General features: G+C 40.1%; 1 protein-coding gene across 1 annotated transcript in view; it reads left to right on the plus strand.

Annotated features, from left to right (window-relative positions):
* Window positions 1-19,818, plus strand: part of LOC113406251 (spermine synthase) — a 66,494-nt gene that overhangs the window by 13,233 nt on the left and 33,443 nt on the right. Inside the window, exon 2 of the mRNA XM_026649865.2 lies at window positions 13,469-13,589. Within this exon, the coding sequence (XP_026505650.1) occupies window positions 13,469-13,589 (121 nt within the window). The remainder of the gene's footprint in view (window positions 1-13,468; window positions 13,590-19,818) is intronic.

A 19,818-nucleotide genomic window follows, 5' to 3' on the forward strand; every position in this document is an offset into this window, starting at 1 on the left:
TTCATCTTAAACAAAATCATTAGATGCTTTCTAGAAACTAAATTCAACTAAAGGGTTAACCTCCTGTCAAAAGAAGCTTCTCACCCAAAGTCTTCTGCAGCCAAGGTTGGCTGAGACCCCTACTTTCATGAATGCAAACATGCTGACTGTTTATTTCTTAGGTGCAGGATACCAGGTTATCTTCTTTGCCTTCTAGAAATACCCCCCCAAAGTTTCATTGTCTTTACTCCTAGACAGGATAACTCTCCAATGTTTTTTTTTTTTTCCTGCGGGCTCCTTTCCTGTTGACATTCTTTGTTAACATTTGACTTTGTATGTAAATTGGCAACCATTGTGTTAGCTAACAATGCTTAATTTATATCCCGACAGAGAGATGCACATTTCTTACCTCCTGTCTGGAGGAACTCGTCTGAGGCATGTCACCTTTTGATGACCTACTTTTTACCTTATGTGCTTAAGAACATAATTTTCTGGTACAGATACATAAGTCTTTGCATAGTACGTGTACATACATGTCACAATGGCATTTATGACCAGTGTGATACTGGCTTTCATTTGAAACCTCACATGACCTGCTTTGGCGAACTAGAATGTGCACACCAGATTTGAGAGTTGTGTAACCTCTCTACACCCATTTCAGTTGACTTTCAGAGGTTCTTGGGTCACATGCATATTCCAACAGTAATAAAAAAAATCTGAATAAATGTATACTTAAACTATATAACTACTTAAATAAATGTGTATAGATAGTGCCTCCTCTTAGTTAACAACAAAAAAAAAAGGTACCGAATTTTGGTACTTGGTTGCATATCAATGAGTTTTAATTGTTATATCAGCCAATGAGAATGAACCAGTACTTATTTCCCTAAACAAAATACGATTGCAGAGTGAGATTAAAATCGAAGTGCCTTAAATCATTATTAAAATCAGCAAGCAGGAAACCTTGCTTTCATCACTGATGTTAATCAATTCATCCTGGCTTTAAGTAATTATATAATAGTACAGTAAAGTCCTTGGTCTTGCCCTTAGGTACACTGTATCTTGGAAAAGGAATTAAGTAGTTAATATCTTGCAGTATTTTATTTTCCAAGACACAGAGGTTGACAGCACAGTGGCATGACTTGAATACTCAACTACCAGTGCTTGAAAAAGTTATTGGATGCCTACTAGCAGAAGGCCTGAATCTGATAGTCAAAGGTAGATATGAAAGATGAGGGAATCTCAACAGGCGTATATGGGGGATCAATAACATTCGAACAAGGCCAGAACCCCTGCTACCTTGGATTCTGGGTAGGGGGAGGTGCTTGAGGCTTCATCTCTCAGCGTCTGGGTAATAGGTGTTTGAAACTCAATCCTTCCCTAGCTGCTGGAGGAAAGCAGCTTTCTGTCTTGCATTGCCTCATAGCTGCTGAAAGAATGGATGGAGAGTTTCTGTTATTGAATCCCTCCCTCACAACTGTTAGTTGCAAGGGAGAGATTGTGGGTCTCTGCTAGTGTATTATTTTCTCCCCCCTCCCTTGTGAAGAGATAAGTCTGCACCAGGCTATTCTTTCTTCCCCTGCCTCTCTTTTACTGGGACATATCCAGTGTCTGCCTATGATGCTGCTGGGTTGCTTTCCCAAGGATCCGTAGCTTGAAACTGATGTGATTCTTGATAATGTCACAGGTGTCAGTAGGGTTCTGAATAGCAGCAGGGAAACTGGTCAGTCTCATTTAATTTCACTCTGCTGCTACTTGGCAAACTTAAGGCAAAAGGGACTGGAGCCATCTGCGAGCCCAGAAAACACATTGCTTTGTCTTACATTTGGATAGTTTATCATTTTAGCCAGAAGGACTAGTAAACTTTTTTTAATGAAAGATTAGATTCTGTAGAAATGGCTGGCTTAAGACCTCACGCTTGCCAGGAAAAGCTTTCCATTTACCATTGCGGAGTAGTTTTTGCATAGTAGTGTGGTGTGTTCAACCCAGGCCTTGCTTGAAGAACCGGTCTACATGCAAACTGTTGCTGAAAAAAACAATCAGTTCTAATTACAGCTGGTTGGGTGGCAAAACAGCCCTTTCTTTATTTCTGTCAATATCAAACTTTTGGAAAATCTCTATTTTTATTTGCACCCTTTTGTTTTGGTGCAAGTCTCTGTGAGCATTGTCTATGAAAGAAGTGGTATGTCACTGTGCCAGTGCGCGCGCGTGCTCTCTCTCTCTCTGCTATCTTGCAAGAAGTATGCCTTTTATGGAATCAGCATGCCAAATTCTGACAGGCATGATTAGTGTCTTTTCCCTCTTGGCTAAACTAAGCAAAACCATAAAATACACCTCTACCCCGATATAGCGCTGTCCTCGGGAGCCAAAAAAATCTTACTGCATTATAGGTGAAGCCGCGTTATATGGAACTTGCTTTGATCTGCCGGAGTGCGCAACCCCGCCTCCCTGGAGCGCTGCTTTACTGCGTTATATCCGAATTCGTGTTCTATCGGGTCACGTTATATCGGGGTAGAGGGGTACTTAAGACAGAAACAACTTGTGTGTGTGTGTGTTTTTAATTGCATTAGGGCAACTGTTAAGTAGGAGGAGTCAAAAATAGAAAAGGGATGGAGCGGGGTCATTGAATTCCAATGAGCAAGGAATATTATTTGTGCTGTACACAAGCCAGGAAAAGTACTTCTCATATTGAGGAAATGTAGTTAGGTACTGTGAGTCAAGCAACTGTTTTGGAGATCAATTTATCATCTCTGACAAGTGAGGCTAATGCATGTTTATGCAACTAAAAATCAAAGCAGATACTGAAGGTGTGACCTTTGTTTGTGTTTCAAACTTTGAAACAAATGGCCCTCCCTTCCCAAATAGCTTAAATCTCAACCACCCTGAAAGTATTTTAAATCTGGCTTTGCTAGATCCTGAACTGGCTGTAGGATAGGCAGACTTTATATTGGGATGAAGATTTTTCTAGTGATGACCAGTTACAAAAAACATCCTGTGGGCTGGTGACTTTTGGGTCTGATTTGATTTGTCTGTCTACGCTGGCCCTGATCCTTCAAGGAGCACTGTAATGGTGAACTCTAATGCCCACTCAGAGCGGCCTTGCGGGATCATGGCTTTAGATGGTTAAACTCCTCAAGGCAGGGAGCATGTCTTCCTTGTGTCCTCCTGAGCTCCCAGTGCTTAGCAAATAAAAACATGGGTGGGAGTTCAGATGAGCAGGAGTCCAGAGGCCAATAAATACACCCCATACAAAAGGAAAAGGGTTTTTTTTTTTAGTATTTAATGCCAAAATTGAGACATTTTGTAGCCAAATAGACCAACTCAAAGCAAGGTTTAGGCAGATTATGTCTAAGCCACATAGTAGTAAAAACACCAGCACCTTGTCTAGGCGAGTGTTCCCACTGTTAGAGGTGCACCAGTGGTCTCAAGAATAGGTCCCTACCCCCACCTCCCGTAGACAAAATGCCTAGATTTAGGTACATTATTTGGGCACTGCACTACTATTTCCCATGTTTTAAATAACACCAATAGTACACTAGATGCTTTGACTTGGTATTCCGTCGACCTAGCACTGTCTACATGGGGATTTAGGTCAGCAAAGCTACACCGCTCACGGGCGTGCATTTTTCACACCCCTGAGCGACCTAGGTTATGCTGACCTAACTTTCTAGTGTAGATCATGCCTAAGTCTCCTCATCTTTATTTGCAACTCTGGCTTTCTCTGTCGTACATTATCCAGTTTAGCTTCTAAACTTGTTGGGGCAGTGACCATATCTCTCATCTGTAAAGAGCCATGCAAACTATGGTACTATATAACCAATGCTTATACACCTATGCGATTGTTAAGAATGGGAAGTAAAAAATGGGCTATCCAATTGAAACTTTAGATAGGCAGAATGGAATTTCCTCAGGATACTGGGATTATGGTTTCTAACAGACTTCACATTCTGCTTTTACTGTGTTTAATTATAGGCTATGATGTGGGGGGCTTGCTACCAGTTTCTCAGTACACAGTCATGACTCGTATAGGTTTGAAACATTTTAATCCATGATAACTGTTCTTGTGGCAAAAGTTTGCCATTCATCTTGTTTAAAATGAAGTTTTTGTCTTTGAAGCCAGACAGAAATGTGTCCTTTAGTGTCCTTTTTAAAGACTGAGTAAATACATCCGGCCATGTCACTTTATCAATTCTCTCAGAACCGAAGTCATTAGATGCAGTTGGTGCAGAACTTCAAGTGATTAGATGTCTCACAAAACTAATGCCACTGTGAACATACACATTTTTAGTTATTATCAAGACTTTCACTCATGTTTTAGAGCAATGTCCTCTATCTTTTGTATCTAGCACAATGGGACTCTGATACTGATTGGGACTTCTGGATGCTACTCTAATACCAGTAATTATTAACAGTTTTTTAATTCTATAATCTGAGAATTGGGACTATAAATGTGCTTTAAAGGGACATCAATTTATACATCACATTGGATTTTTCAACTGACCCTTTACAGTTTACTTCATGCATCTGACAACCCCTTAAGGTATTTGCAATGTAAGCACAGGCAGAGTGTAGCAACTAAACAGTCGTGCTTTGTTTTGTTTTACATGTACTGATGTCTAAATTTTCACAACTGTCCACTCATTTGTATATCTTGGAGGGGAGGGAGAGACTTTTTTTTGTTTTTAAATGTTATTTCAGTTGACAAAAATTATCAGGGAATTCAGGCACACAGTTGCTCCAGATCTCCTCCTGACAGTTAGCGTGGCTTGCAGTCACATTTTTAAAAAGAGACAAGGTTTCTCTTATACTCCCCTTCCTGTGTGAATACAAAGAGAAAAGTGAACATCTTCCTTACTAGGATTCAAGAAAAAAAGACAACTACTTGAGTATCTGTAATATAATGGAATGCAAATAGACTAGATCGGTAACTATGGTGAATCTTGTCCATGTGCATTGTGTTGAATTGATGGCAATGGTCCCAGTCCTGTAGCTCCTACTCATTTGTATCATATTGGCCTTGTAGCTGGAACTCATCAAAGCATTTTTGTTTCAATACACATGAAAGAATAGAATCGTGCTTGCGTCTCATAACTATATTCAGTTTGCACTGCTTGTGAGAATTAAACTTAGCAAAAACTTTAGTCACTAAGGCCTTGTCTACACTGCCATTTTACAGCTCTGCAACTTTCTCGCGCAGGGGTGTGAAAAAGCACCCCCATGAGCACTGCAAGTTTCAGCTCTGTAAAGTGGTAGCGTAGACAGTGCACCAATGCTGGGAGCTAGTCCCCTCATGGGGGTGGTTTTTTTACAGCACTGGGAGAGCTCTCTCCCAGCGCTGGTGCCGCAACTACACAGCCAAGTTAAAGCACTGCCGCGGCAGCGCTGTAACGTTGCTACTGAAGACATACCCATAGGAAAGCTGATGTTGCTCTGAATTCCCACGGGTAGCAAAAGTTTCAGAGCTAAGGTGCAGTTTTTACACAGGCCTGGTTTGCACTAAAAAAGTAGGTTGACCCAGCTACATCACTCGTGCAGGAAAAAAAATAATCCATGTCTCTGAGCCGTGTAGTTAAGCCAGCCTAACCCCCGGTATAGGCAGTGCTAGGTTGATGAAAGAATTATTTCATTGACCTAGCTACTGTGCCTCAGGGAGGTGGATTACCTACGCTCACAGGGGAATCCCTCCTATTGGCATAGGTAGTGTCTACACTGAAGCACTGTAGCAGCGCAGCTGTGCCACTGTAGCATTTCAAGTGCACACAAGCCTTTAGTCACTTTTCAAAGTAGAATAGCAGTTCAACGTTAACCTGCAAAAAGTAAAAGTTCTCTCTTCTTGGCTTATGATATGTAAATAAGATCTGACCCAAATTATAATCCTCCCAACCCCCCAAAGTAATTAACTTCTTTTTCGGTGACTTGGTTGGAGATATGGATAGGTAGGACTGGAGTAGAAGATTTCTCAGTTTGAAAAGTAATCTTCTGAAAGCAGTTCTCCCAACTGCAATGGCTTTATCATTTTTTTTTAAACTCAATTTCAAACAGCCTACATAAAAATTCCTTCCTTTCTGTGTTGCTCTTGTTTTCACTGTCTTATCACATCACTCCCTAGTGGGGTGTGGTATTTTGTTTTGTTTTTTACTTTCCCCCTCTCCAGTCCACCAAGGAGTACTTCAGCAAAAACAGTGAAGTCAAGACATGCAAACATAAAAAGCAAAGAAGAAATCCTTTTAGGTCTTCTCCATGCAAAATTTCCCTTTCTCTAGCAGTCACCTTACTTTTATTACACTATCTCCTAGAAGCTCCAAGTGGGCTAAGCATTATGAGTATTAAAGAAATTCACTTTTACTCTTGGTCTGTGTACATTGTGTAGTTTCTACATTCCTATTTTGGTAGCGTAATTTTAGAACGTCACTACTACTGTGACAGTCTATTAAGGAAATGTAGCCCTCTGAACCCATCTCCCATATTCTAGACATGAGGACCCTAATAAAACAGAGCAGGTGCACAGGAAAACCCAATGTTGATCCACTTTCCCATGTACAATTGTATAATAGGTGGGTCATTTCCACCCAGCTTCATGAATATTCTGCTTATTCAGAGATATAAATCAACTTGAAATATTGGGTGGCTGCTCACATGTGGAAATCATTAAAAATTCAGTTCCCAAATGTCTTGATAGTCTTGGTACAGAGCTGTGCTTCCTGCATTGTGTGTCTGCATGGACCTAGTGTGCATAAAACAAAGGATTTTCCTATGGTGTTTTTCTTTTAGAGAACAGAATGCTTCTAAACTTAGTACTGGGGGAGGTGTTTGTTGCCAAGGCCAATTGTTTTTAGAGGACATATTTTCACCAACTTGAAGCAAAAAGTAGCTCAGTTGTTTGAAAGCTCATGTTAGAATGGGGTTTGTTATGCTCTTCAGTTTCTTCTTAAAAGCATCCCTTCAACAAAAGCTAAAATTAAAAGCTATTAATACAAGAACGAACAGCCTCCCTTAGAAAACCTGGAAGCTTAAGACTCTACTCAAAATAAGTAAATATGAGAAACATAGTTAATGAATAAATTGTATTGCTGCTCTGAGAACCATCACATTTAGAGATGAAGTCTCTTCGGAGGTGGCTGACCTCCAAAATTGCCACCTCTTCCTAAGAGTATATAAATTCTTAGTTTTATAAGCTCCGCTCCTGTAATCTGCTCAAGTGGGTGAATTTGCCCTTCCTTCCCTCCACCACAGCACTAAATTACCTGTGGGATGGGGCCAGACATATTGCATGCTATCAGTTAAATGAAAATGTACCTCTTAATTATATGACTAATGCACTTGATTTCTGCCATTTCTACAGCCGTACATAATCCACAGATTTATTTGCCACTTCCTAAATCAAAAGAGTGCAGTGGGGGGCCTCTGCCCTTCCCCCTCAACCCCAATTCCTGAATGTACATGTGCTGACAAATACACATGTTAGTAATACACATAGCTAGTGTCTCTATAGATATAAATTTCATAGGGCCACACTGTTATATCATAGGATATATACAAGGTAAGAGCAAATGATAGTGTGTGGTAAAGGGTTAGACTTGCTGCTATTGGAGCCATGTAACTATGGACTACAGAGCACTGGTTTTATATATTTGCAAGTTCAAACTCATGCATCCAATGCCTTGAACTGTCACAAGTTGTCAGGCACTTATATATTTTCACATTGTGTGGAGGGTGAATACATACTAACACCCATTGGCATAAATATGTGTGCTTATACAGTAGTATTTGCATAGGTACGATGTTTCAAACTATGCATATTCAGTGTCATATCTTACATTAGGTTTATGAATTTTGCTTTGAGACTTAGTCCATGGATTTATTTAGGAAAAAAGCAGTCTTCAAAACTTGAGAGGTATTAAACAGTGGGGTCTTTGTGACACTCTATACCTCGGGGATGGGGGAGGCGCCTTGAAAGCCCCATATTCATAATTTTTATGTAATTGTGATATTTCATATAAAGCATGCCAGGTAAGGACTCATGGGAAGGGCTATGATCTGCTGAAAGCCATTGTTCTATCTAAATGTGTATATAATTAGCGCATATGACGTTATGAAATTTGTGTTGTATGGTTGTCACTAAAATATGCTGTGAATTGGGGAATTGCTCAGATATTAGATCCCCAGAAACAACAACAAGTGAGCTAACCAATGCCTGTTGTCCAGCAAGGGAGTTACAGATCAGTGATTCACCTGCACAGGGCCACACCAAGGGAATTTCTCAATCTGCCTGGTAACTTTGCCCATCAGACATACCTGGACTTGTGTTCTCCAAGCACATGGAATGTGGATATAAAATAGAGGACAGAGGCCTCATGGTTTGTCCTGTATCTTCCCCCAACTACGCTGAAGGCAACAAGAACGCTGGAGCTGAGGAGACTAGTCCCCAGACTAACAGGAAAAGCCTGCATATGAAAGATTGTAACCAACCTCCAGTATCCAGTGGGATGAGAAAAACTGCTTAGTCCAGATTGCCTAGTCTAATAAAGTTGAGAATTTAGACTGCGTGTTTATCTTTTATTTTCCTTAGGCAAAAGTCAGAGTAGTTACCAATCACTTAACACTTAAAATCCATCTTTTGTAATCAATAAACTTATTCTAATGTTTGTCCTTATCAGTGAGTTTGACTGAAGTGCTTGGTAAATCTGCTCAGGTTACAAAGGCTTGTGTATGTCCACTTTCCTTTGATGAAGTAGTGAACCAATTAATAAACTTGCATTGCTCAGGAAAGGGTCTTGAGCAGTTCAAGATGGTATATTCCCTAGGGTACAAGGCTAGGAGCGGGGGGGATTTGGCTGGTGCCTTTCTCTTGTGATTCATGAGTGGCTCTGGGAGCATTCATGCAATCTAGCTGGGTGTGGGGCTCCATATGCAATTGTACTGAGTGGTAACAGCACATGGAGGAGTTTGCTGCTTGTCACCAGTAAGTAGGGTGACCAGACAGCAAATGTGAAAAATCGGGACAGGGGGTGGGGGGATAATAGGAGCCTATATAAGAAAAAGACCCCAAAATAGGGACTGTCCCTATAAAATCGGGACATCTGGTCACCCCTACCAGGAAGACATTGTGAGAGACAACCCAAATTAGTGAGTTAAGGGGGCACAGCGGTCCCACTGTCCCTGGTTGCACCCTGTCAGTCTTATTTAATTTGTTTTATCTGACTAGCAAGAACTAAACAGATAGAAGTTGATGTTTTATTTGTGGAACCATCACATTAATTGTGTTCATACCTTGCAATGAGTTTTAAGGAGCTCAGTCTGTTTATCTTACAGAGAAGTTTAAGAAGCAACTTAATTGTGGTGCAGGAGTACCTACAAGGAGAGAACAAACCAGAAATTTAGAGGGCTTTTTTAATTCAGAGGAGAAAGACATAACAAGATCAAATGGCTCAAAATTAAAACTGGAACAACTCAAACTGGAAAAAAGATGTGTAATAAACAAGAGGGTAATAAACTATTGGAACAGATTACCACGGGATGTTGTTGGAAACTCTGTCTTACATGGAGACTTTAAATCAAGGTTGGATGTCTTTCTAAAAGAGATGGTCTGGTTCAGCTGCAAATTATGGGGCTGAATGCTGGAATTAGAGTGAAATTCTATGGCTTGTATTGTGCAAGAGGTCAGATTAGCAGATCATAATGTGTTTTTTTTCTTTTTTCTTTTTTTCCATTTTGGCCTTAAGACAGCATTTAAATTCATTGGTTTTTATCAGTGAGCAGCCTTTTGGCAACTGTAACTTCAGAGGAATGTCTGTAGCTATTCCAAACTGCCTCTTCTAGAAGCACGTTGTTATGCACAGACTGGATGCTTAAAACTTACGCAGATGTGACATCATTGTACATAATAGTAATTCTTGTTTTGTATTCTTTGATATCTAATCCCTTGCAGCTCCTTTCCTTTCAATGCATAAATGCCAAATACTTAGATAATTAATTCTGTACTTGACATTTTAAATAAATGCAGTTTGTTAAATTTCCATGTGAACTGTAAAGAAATTTCTCTGGCCTGAACGTGCATCAAAATTTGAGCTGAATGGAAAGGCTTTCTTTCACTTGAGTTGCTGCTTATGGTCAGAGGATACACTTTGCCTTGCCTGGGGTTGCTCACTATATTGATCCTCCTGCTCTGAACTGGGGTAAGGGGGCAAGTTCACTTATTTTTAAAACTGGGGAGTGGGGGTGGGGGGGACGAGGTGGTGGGTGTCAATATTCCAAATACTTCTTGGCTACCCAGTGGTTATGATGATGCAGCTGCTGCAGCAGCATCCAAGTGAAGGTCTGGAATTTATTTAGGGCATGTCTACACTTAGCTTCAGTGTAAACATTGCCTACTCTGACAGGAGGAGTTGCTCAGTTGGCATAAGTAATCCACTTCCCTGAGAGTGATAAATAGGTCAGCGGAAGAATTCTGCCATCAACCTTGTGCTCTCTACACGGAACTTAGGTTGGCTTAACTATGCTTCTCAGGGGTTTGGATTTTTCACATCCCTGAGCGATGTAGTTAGGCCGACCTAATTTTCAAATGTAGACCAGGCCTTTGTGGTTTTCACTCTAATCTGCTGGCCTGGAAAGTGCTGTGTGTATAATTAAACTAACTAAGCACCCATCAGTTTCATTTTCATGCTCCTGTAGCATCTTATGATCTTGTAGGAGAAAGCAAGAAAGAAAGTGGGAGGGAAAAGATGACGGGAGGGGGTAGTAGTGGGGAGGATGTGTGGGGGATGGGATGGACAACACAAGAGACAACACGGAGGGCAGAGTCTAAATTAAAAAAATGCGGAACCAGTTTTCTTGCCAGGGAGTGGCTGTACCAGTACTAGCAGTGCAGACAACAGGAGCAGGGGAGGGTGTTCAACACCCAGTCATGAAAAACTTCTTTCATGACACTGCTATAAACTCCAGAGTCTAGTCTGTGTAGTGCTTACACCAATGGTGTATCTATACTGCTGCTGGATAGGAAGTATAAAAATTGCTAGTGGATATGGAGCCAGGGAGAGGGTCTAAAACTTCCTAGAAAATGTGGAGTATGAAAGAAGGCAAAAAAAAAGTTGTGTTTTTTTGAGGAGAGAGGGTAGAGATTGCATTTGATTGTTTCAGCTATCATTATAATGGGAATAGTTAATTGAGCTAATTTGCCAAAGAAACTCGTAAATAAAATCTCCCCAGTAAAGTGTTTGAATTTACACCGCCGCTTAACACTGCATGCATATTGTGGAGGTTTGGAAGGAGAGTCCACTTTCACTTGTGCACATGTGAACACTACACATGAGTAAAATTAGTAGCCATGTCAGCACACAAATTCTTCAGTGCTTTTCAGTAGAACTTGTTTTGTCTTAATTCTAATTAAGCATAAATTGAAACTGCGGGGAGTGTAATGAATGAGATGGAGAAGATAAAAGGTAAATGTGAACTCTTGCTTTGTTAGCTCTAACATTATTTGATCTTTATCTAAAAGGCAGTGCCTTCCCAGATTAATACGTTTGACAAGAGAGATGAATCACATCATTCTTGTGACCTGGTTGACAGAGAAAAATAAGGGAAATATTTTTTTGTTCCTCTCTAGTATTTCAGTTGGTTTGGTAAAATTATATGGATGATAGCCGACATGTCTGAGTACAGCGTTTACATAATGTCAATCAATAATCAGGTTGGCAGTTTAGTCTAGTAGTCTTTGTACATGGTGGAAGATAGAGGTTCCTAAATTTTAGGGCTTGTCTACCTGGGGAAACTGCTCATCTAAAGCAGAGTAATTGTTGAATAAAGTCATTTTAACACTGGAATCTTGTCTGCATATAGCTATATTGGCATAGCTATAGTTATAATTATTCCACTATAGCTAAACAATACATTTCCCTGTGTAGACTAGCTACTTGTTTTGCTATGCCTGTCTTGCTGGATGGTCTTAGGGCAACCGAGGTTTAATTGGGGCTTGGTGTCTTCTTTTTTTTTTTTTTTTTTTAAACTCATCTCAGGTTTAATGCAATGTACATCAAAACCTGAGTTGTATGACACTTTTCTACTAGTTTTGCACTGAGTCCCATGTAATTTTACCAGAGTCACTATTTTAGCATGGAAAACTAATTCCAAGGTCAACTAACTTGAGTCACAATTTAGTTTTAGCATTTCACTCTGATGCAGCTTCTAAAATACCGTAACGAGGAAGCAAAAGATGCAATCTCTTTATTTTATGCACACCAGACTTTTGTGCTGTAACTTGATTGTTTTAGCTATAAAGGGATGATTACTGATTTACAAAAGTAGATTTATCTCTTTTTTTTGGAGATGACAGAGCAAATGAGTCTCAGATGTTACTTGCATTAAACTCAGTGCGATCAAACTAGGGTTGACTTTGGACAAATGTTTATGTATATTGGATATGAACTCTAGCAGAATAACTGGATTATAGTTGGCAGGTTATAATGGCCTCCTCTTAAATAAGGGAATGACAATTCTGCTCCTCCATCTTTTGGGATTGTCTAATTAATGTAAGTAAATAACTGAGGGAACAGGCTCTAAGTAATTTCATTTTAGTTTAGATTTGGCCTGTGAAAGTACTAAACCCTGGAACATCTTTAGTTTGATGACTAAGGCCCTGAGCCTTTATTGAGTTCTGTGCAAACAGACCTCTCTGTACCACAGACAGGGATCAGCGCATAAATCAGTATTTTCTTGATAGAAAAGTGATGACCAACAGCGAGCACCTGCAGATTGAAGTCTCTGTTGGAGGGCTTCTTGACAGTCAATTAAAAAATATAACTCACTGTTGGTATTGGTGGTGGTGGTGAGAAACGTGCATTAGCACTTACTATTGCTTTGTATCCCTTAGCTACAAACTTTCACTTTAGAGCTTCCCTCTTCACCTGAGGAAAATCGTCTTATTGCTCCAAAAAGGAATCAGGAAAAGCTTGACTTGTGTCTTAAGTGGAATTGGTTGGCCCATCTTGCCCAGTCAGTCATTGTTATTGGAGAGAATGTTAAAAGTCCTAACCTGGGGAGAAATGTTTTCACCCCTCAGCCAAAAGGCCAAGATTGCGAGGTCATCCAGTACAGTAGCTTTTCTATTATCAGGTCTCATCATAATTAAAATAGTACAAGTCTGGAGTCTTGCTTTCATGGTGGTAGAAGTGGTTGAGTAATATTAATCCTATTAAACTACACTTTGCCCTATGATCACCCAAAGCTTAAAAAAAAATATGTCTGATGTCTTGACCAGAAAGATGTCATAAAGGAGGGGACAAGGCACCCCCATAGGGTAAGGTTGCAGACTCAAAAGCCACTGCCTCAGTGGGGGAACAAGGGCGGTCCAGAGTATAGCTGCCAGACTGCAGCCAAGAACTATAGAACCTTTTTTAAAATATAAATAAAGCAGCAAGTGTGTGTAGTAAACTTAACCTTTGTCTGAGAATGTCTTAACTGACTGTATTTTCCCTCCCTTCCCTTCATCTTGCAGCTGATTGCAATGCCGTTCTTAAAGGTCTACAGCCTGTTTTTCAAGAGCAGGGAATGACAGAAACAATTCATAACTGGGAGGATCATGGTTACTTAGCAACTTACATCAACAAAAATGGCAGGTGAGTTGGATATTGGACCCTGGGTTCATATTCTGACCAGATGAGTGAAGGCATCTATGAGCATAGTTATAACTGTGTAAGAAAAGCAGCATTAACACCATCTGAGCTTCTGAAAGCAATCTATAAAAGGAACTGTATATCTGAAAACCTCTGCCCAACCCTTCATCCCCTAACAAAACCACCCCCCACCCCCCCCCAAAGGAACAAAACAGTTGGGTACTGCCTGAGACGTAGTTTAAATACCGTACCTAACTAAAACTTTTTTGAACATATTAAATTTAAAAGGTGTCTTGCTGTGTCCTTGTTGTTTTCATTTTACCTTCTTCCCTATCTTTATTTGTTTTTTTCCTTATTCTAGATCATGGGGTGTCTCTTCCTGTTTTTCAACCTTATTTTTCTCCCCTGTCCATGCAGTACTTGCTTTACTTCCTTCGCTATATATTTTTTCTCTTTCTCCCTTGTGGCTCCCAAAAGGATCATGGAATCTCCTCGGCTGAGCTGATCCACCGCTCCTGTGGGTGTGGGTGTGGGTGGGTGTAGGGGGGTCCTCCTGTTGTAGCAGAATGAAATTAACCCAAACTTTGTCCAGTTCCATTGCTGCCCAAAACTCTGAGCAGTAGCAGTGAAAACTGACCACTCTAATCAGTTTACCCTCTGTTGCAGCATAGGAAACATCTCAGAAACAGACAGCCAGGAACTGTTTCTCTTCAGACTTAGGACAACTTGCATTAAATCACTTAACATTCCCAATGTGAACTGAATTCCATCTTTGCAGTCAAAATGGCTAGTTTTTTTTTTGTAATGAGATCATAAATTCTGCAGAAATCCAAAGTTACACTCCTTCCAACTCCCTTTGAGAGAACTTCCTACTTGCCATGGATTACTGTGTTTGAAGCCCTGCCATCATTTATCACTGCTGCTTTAGCCTCAGGATTCTCAATTTTCCAACGATAAGATCGTTATATGTTTAACCACGTTTTAGCTTTAGAAAATTACAGCATGTGAATGATACATGTACTAACTGAAGTGCATTCTCTGGAGAGAAGAAAAATGAAGTCCCCAGGGCTTCTGTTTTTCCCAGATCTGAAGAAGAGTTCTGTGTAGTTGGAAAGATTGTCTCTCTCACCAATAGAAGTTGGTCCAATAAGGTCACCCCCCTGGTCTCTCTAGATGTATTAACTTGGTATTTTTGCCCCTTTATTGCCATTGCTTTTGGCTATTTTACAAACCCATTGTTAATTTCCAAAAAAAAAAAAAAAATTGTTTTGGTATGAGTGGGACACACTTTCATATAAGTAGATCTAATTGAGACAAACTAATAAAACCAGGCTCAGTTTATTCCCCTTAGCTGTTTTACCATGCAGAAATAGAATTTTTTTTTTTTGAAGGACTGCATATTTAAGTATAATTGGCCTATTTGACGCTTCACATCACCAATTAGATTAGCTTTACTGCATTCATGCCTGACCATTTTGTAACTTTGGCTCATCCTTGAGGGCAGAAACCAAAAGCTGTGCAGCTTGACATGGGTTTTATGCTTTGTGGGTTTTGTTGACTTTTTCATTTTTGTTTGTTTGCGCTGGCATAGCAATGCTAATCTAAATGCAGTGGTGCAAGCTCAGAGTATGGAGATGTTGCAGTTTATCCTAGTTTGCAAAGTGAGAAGTGTCACCATGGCTGTATGGGGTTTTCTTGTGGGACTTCTTTTCTTTCTTACCCAATTTTTGAGCTGTACCAGTGCAAAATCATGGTTTACACTATGGCAGGGAGTTTGTGATAGGAACTTACACACACTGTTATATCAGTTTAGCTACACAGGTACAAAAATACTCAGTGCAGAAAAGGCCTTATATCTTCCACTAAAAAAGATGAATCTTCTGCTATCTAGAGGCTTGCAAGACTGCAGCGCGTTCTCTCTCTCTCTCTCTTTCTTTTTTTTTTTTGTAAACTGAACCCTCTTTACTAAAAAGGTTAAAGGGAAACTCCAAATTTTGTAACTTTTGTTACAGCCCATTAAAACATTCGTGGACATAGTTATACATTTAGTCAAATGTTAGCTGGACTTAAGAAAACCCTAAGGCCTTGTATATACTAGAATGTACTGCTTTAATTATACATGTAGAATTTGTATGTTAATAAAACGATGTCTTGAGATTTACATTTAGTAACTTCGTACATTGTTCTGTCATGCAGCTGTAGTTTGGCTTTTGTCAAAAGACCTTCATATTATTCCATAGGCAGTGGCTGGAGTTAGTTACCTAACAAAACTATTTTGGCTTTGGCAGGAAATCTTGTAACTGATATTAAGGCCTCAGTGGAGGGTGCTGTAATCGGACCCATCTTGCTGAACAATGTCTCTTCTTTGTGGGCCGAACAAGGAGCTTTCATACTGGATTGCTGGGTCTTGTCAGGCACAAACATTCCACGCTGAGTGGGAGGTGAAGCCCAGGAGGGAGAATAGCCAGCCTTAATATCAAAGTAATTGCTTTGGGTAGTTTCAGTACTTATCTATGCCCTGAACCAGGCAAAGAAAGCTGGGCCAATGCAGGGCCACATGCAAAAGTGCTAAACCTAGAAAAACGAAAATGTTTTGAACAACTCATGAAAATATTGTTAAACACTGTGTACGCAATACAAACTGTAAAATGAGCATGCTACTCTTTAGTTGTAGTATATTAGAGATTCAGAGTATTACCGTTGCTGTCGACAAAAATTTGTCTGACAAAGACATTATCTGAACGGCCCTTTGGAAAGCTGCAGCTGTTAAATGAATCAGAGCTGATTTGCGGATTAAGCCACACTTTCCTGTTGTCATTGCCAAAATAACAGAGTCCCGTTCTTCTTTGTCTGAAGTTAAGCTAGCAAAAGTCACATTTGGCAACTCTACCTGGTCCATTTAATTCATGATTTACTCTGACAAAGAACCTAATTGAAGAAGGCTCACTTGAAAAACATTCACTAATCATTTTGTCAACACAAACGTAGGGGAAATAGCCATTCACACCCCACACAGAGGCAAGACACTGCCCACTTTAACCAATCAAATCATTGCCAGTAGTGGTGTGAATGAATATTTTCTTTGCTGTACCAGCCTCATTGACCAAACACTGAGCCGGCAAATACACCAAAGCTCTCACAAGAGCATTATGGGACCTCAGCAATTTTTGTTTCTGATCAATACCTTTAAAGTCACTTATGTAAATTGCATTAACTTCTAAAAGGGTGCCTTGTGTTAAGAAGCACATTCCTACCTGAAATGTTGTTACTGACTCTCATTACAGGTAGTACATGACATTGTAGGGAAAATCATTACTGCACTTTCAGTGTACTTTTACTTTGTGCATATGTGCTGGCACCTTCCATACAGCAAATGAACAAGAAAATAATGATGAAAAGAAAATGTAAAACTTGGCAACGGAATTCAGGGTGAAGGGGGCACTAAAGATAGTATCTGTAACTGTTTGAGTTTTATTTTTTTTAATTGATGTTGCCATATAAACGAATGCTGTATCTTACTGTGTTCTAGTGGCAGCTTTGATAGCGTGTGTGGGTAAACTTGAGAGTTGCATGTGGTGCCTGGGCAGGCAGTGTATGTGGGGAGAGGGGGAGGACTTGCTTCAAATCCACACTCATGGTCTGCCTGCACAACTGCTTTAAAAGCAAAATCCCTCTTTCTCATTTAAAAAAAAATAAATAGATGAGATACTTCTCTGAGTAGCTGTGACCTTCACTGTTTTTTAAACCTCTGTTCAGCCTTGGAACAGAGTAGAGCACTGTGATTTATTGGCATTTGTGTCAACCACGCTGGTGGTTCTGTAGATTATGATTCTGTGTTGTCCTACAGCAGAAGGGTGAAGGATTTTTTTATCTCATCTTAACATCTCTTTAAAAAAAGCTAGTCTGGACACTCTCCAACCCTTTGTTTCAGGGCTTGTCTTCACATACAGAGCTTTAGTGGAGACGCTCCTACTCTGACGGGAGAGCGTCTCCTGTCCGTATAGTTAATCCACCTACGTGAGAGGCAGTAGCTATGTCGTGGGAAGAAGCCCTCCCATTGACAAAGCACTGTCTACACTGGGGGTTAGGTGGGTTTAACTTTGGCCCTCAGGAGAGTGGATTTTTCACACCCCTGAGCAACTTAGTTTATACCACGATAGGTCTGTAGTGAAGACCTGGCCTCAGGCTATAAATTGTGTGGTTTACCCTCGGAATCATCCTAAGGTCAGAAGGCATAATCAGATCTGTAGTCACTTGCTAGCCCTGTCACTGTCTCTTGTAACATTGGGTATTTCTTAAATGCCTTCATTTTCCCATCTGTATAACTAAAATAACTACTATGCGGGAGTGATGTTGCGATGGGTTTCATTCATGTTTGTTAAACTCTCTGAGATTCGGTGGGAAATGCTAATAGATGTGCAAAGTTTGATTTATTAAAATAATACCATTGAAATGTCTCAATCAGGATTGGCTTCTGTTCCCTCCCCTATTATGAGGAATACCTAAGTGACAGAAGACAACATTTTAAAAGTGACCTGTCTAGGAAAATATTTAGGCTGCTGTATGATATGCAAAGAAGGCCTGAAATGGGGATGTGAAATGTTGTCTCCGTCCTCTCTCCCCCATAGTCCTCTCTCAACCCTTAATTGAAGGGGTGAGGGTGCTGAATCCTTCGCAAGGCGGACTTCTCTTTCAGTTTTCTTTTTTTTTTTTTTTTAATTTAACAGGACTTAACTAAACTCTTGACCCCAAATCTCTGTCCCACAGCGTCAAGCGGTATAAATAAGTCACTTCCTAGTTCACAAGTGTAAAGGAAATGAAACTTGATGAACTGATGTCCTCTAATAGATCTCCAACCACCCCTAGCAGAAGGCTGGACAAATCAACCAACGTAGGCGAGACCTGAATGTCAAATGTTAGAAACAAATAAAACAAGCAAACCCTGCTCCCATGACGTATGCATGCTCTCACCCCATCTCCCCCCCAAAAAAACCAACTCTGTGATTCCTTCAACCTGTGTAGAGAGAAGGGTGGCTGGGCAGCATCCAGGCCCACAGCTGCAGCAGCACCAAGGCCCCATGGCTGAGCCTGATTTCTGTTCAGACTCTACCTCCACTACCGCTTATAGGAGGGAAAGACTTGCTTGACTTGGGCTGCTTCTCATCTCTTTTCACTTTCCCTCTACACTGCCACCCCCCACCACCGAAACTGAATTTTAATTACAGAAGTAAGGTGTAGGAAAGGAGAATAAAGCAGTTTTCTTCATAATCTTGTAGATGAAAAATGTGTTGCCTCTGTTAAAATATGAACAGTATAATTTGACATTTAAACAGGCCAGACTATTTTATATATGCAGCATTCTGCCAATTGGACTCTTCTAGCATATTAAATAGTTGAAGTACCATCTAAACAGGCCAACAACTGCTTGCATCTGGAATTACTGGAAAACAAAATCTTTGTATATATGTTCCTGTGCGCAGGGAGTGTCACTTCAGGAGCCTTAACCTGATAGACCTCTAAGTGCTACCATAATAATAAATGTTTGAATATTTCTATTTTACAGACCACATTGACTATTTTCAACTAGTCTCGTTATTAATGTAAAAATTAGTCTTGTTTTAGAACTTACAACATTTAAACTCCAGTATTAATCTACTTTTCAATCTTAAAAATTGCTGATCTTAGAAGTGACACCTTGAAAATTCTCTAATGATGTAAGTAACTACAGGTCTAATGCAATACCATTTCAAGTTGCTGAAATGTCTCCCTTTGATTTCAGTGAGCTTTAGATCTGGCTCCAAACGAGGACTGAGTTGGTGGGATGTGGTAACAAGATACTGGGTTAGATTCTGCTCTCATTTGCTTCCCGACAATTTTGTGACTTCAGTGGGGGTAAACTAGTGAGTGTGTCTTATTGAAACACACACACACCACCTACCTACCTACCTACCTACCTACCTTTCAGCGAGAGGACTGTAGCCCATTGAGGCAATTATCCCCTTCTGGTTGCCTAACCAACTCAAAGTTAGATCTAACTTAATAATGACAAAAATTTGTTTCCTTCTCTATAGTCTTTTGTTTTTTATATATATATATATATATAAGAAATACTGAGGCAATGCTAGAAATTCAAGAAAATTGAACAGCTTTTGATGGCAGCCACCCTATGGTTACTTACAGCGTGATCTCTCACAGTGTGACCGGTAGTAAGAGAACACTTACCTTAGGAAAG

The sequence above is a fragment of the Terrapene carolina genome, unplaced genomic scaffold (assembly GCF_002925995.2).
Source record: "Terrapene carolina triunguis isolate 2854851 unplaced genomic scaffold, T_m_triunguis-2.0 Scaffold23, whole genome shotgun sequence".
NCBI classification, from domain to species: Eukaryota; Metazoa; Chordata; order Testudines; family Emydidae; genus Terrapene; species Terrapene triunguis.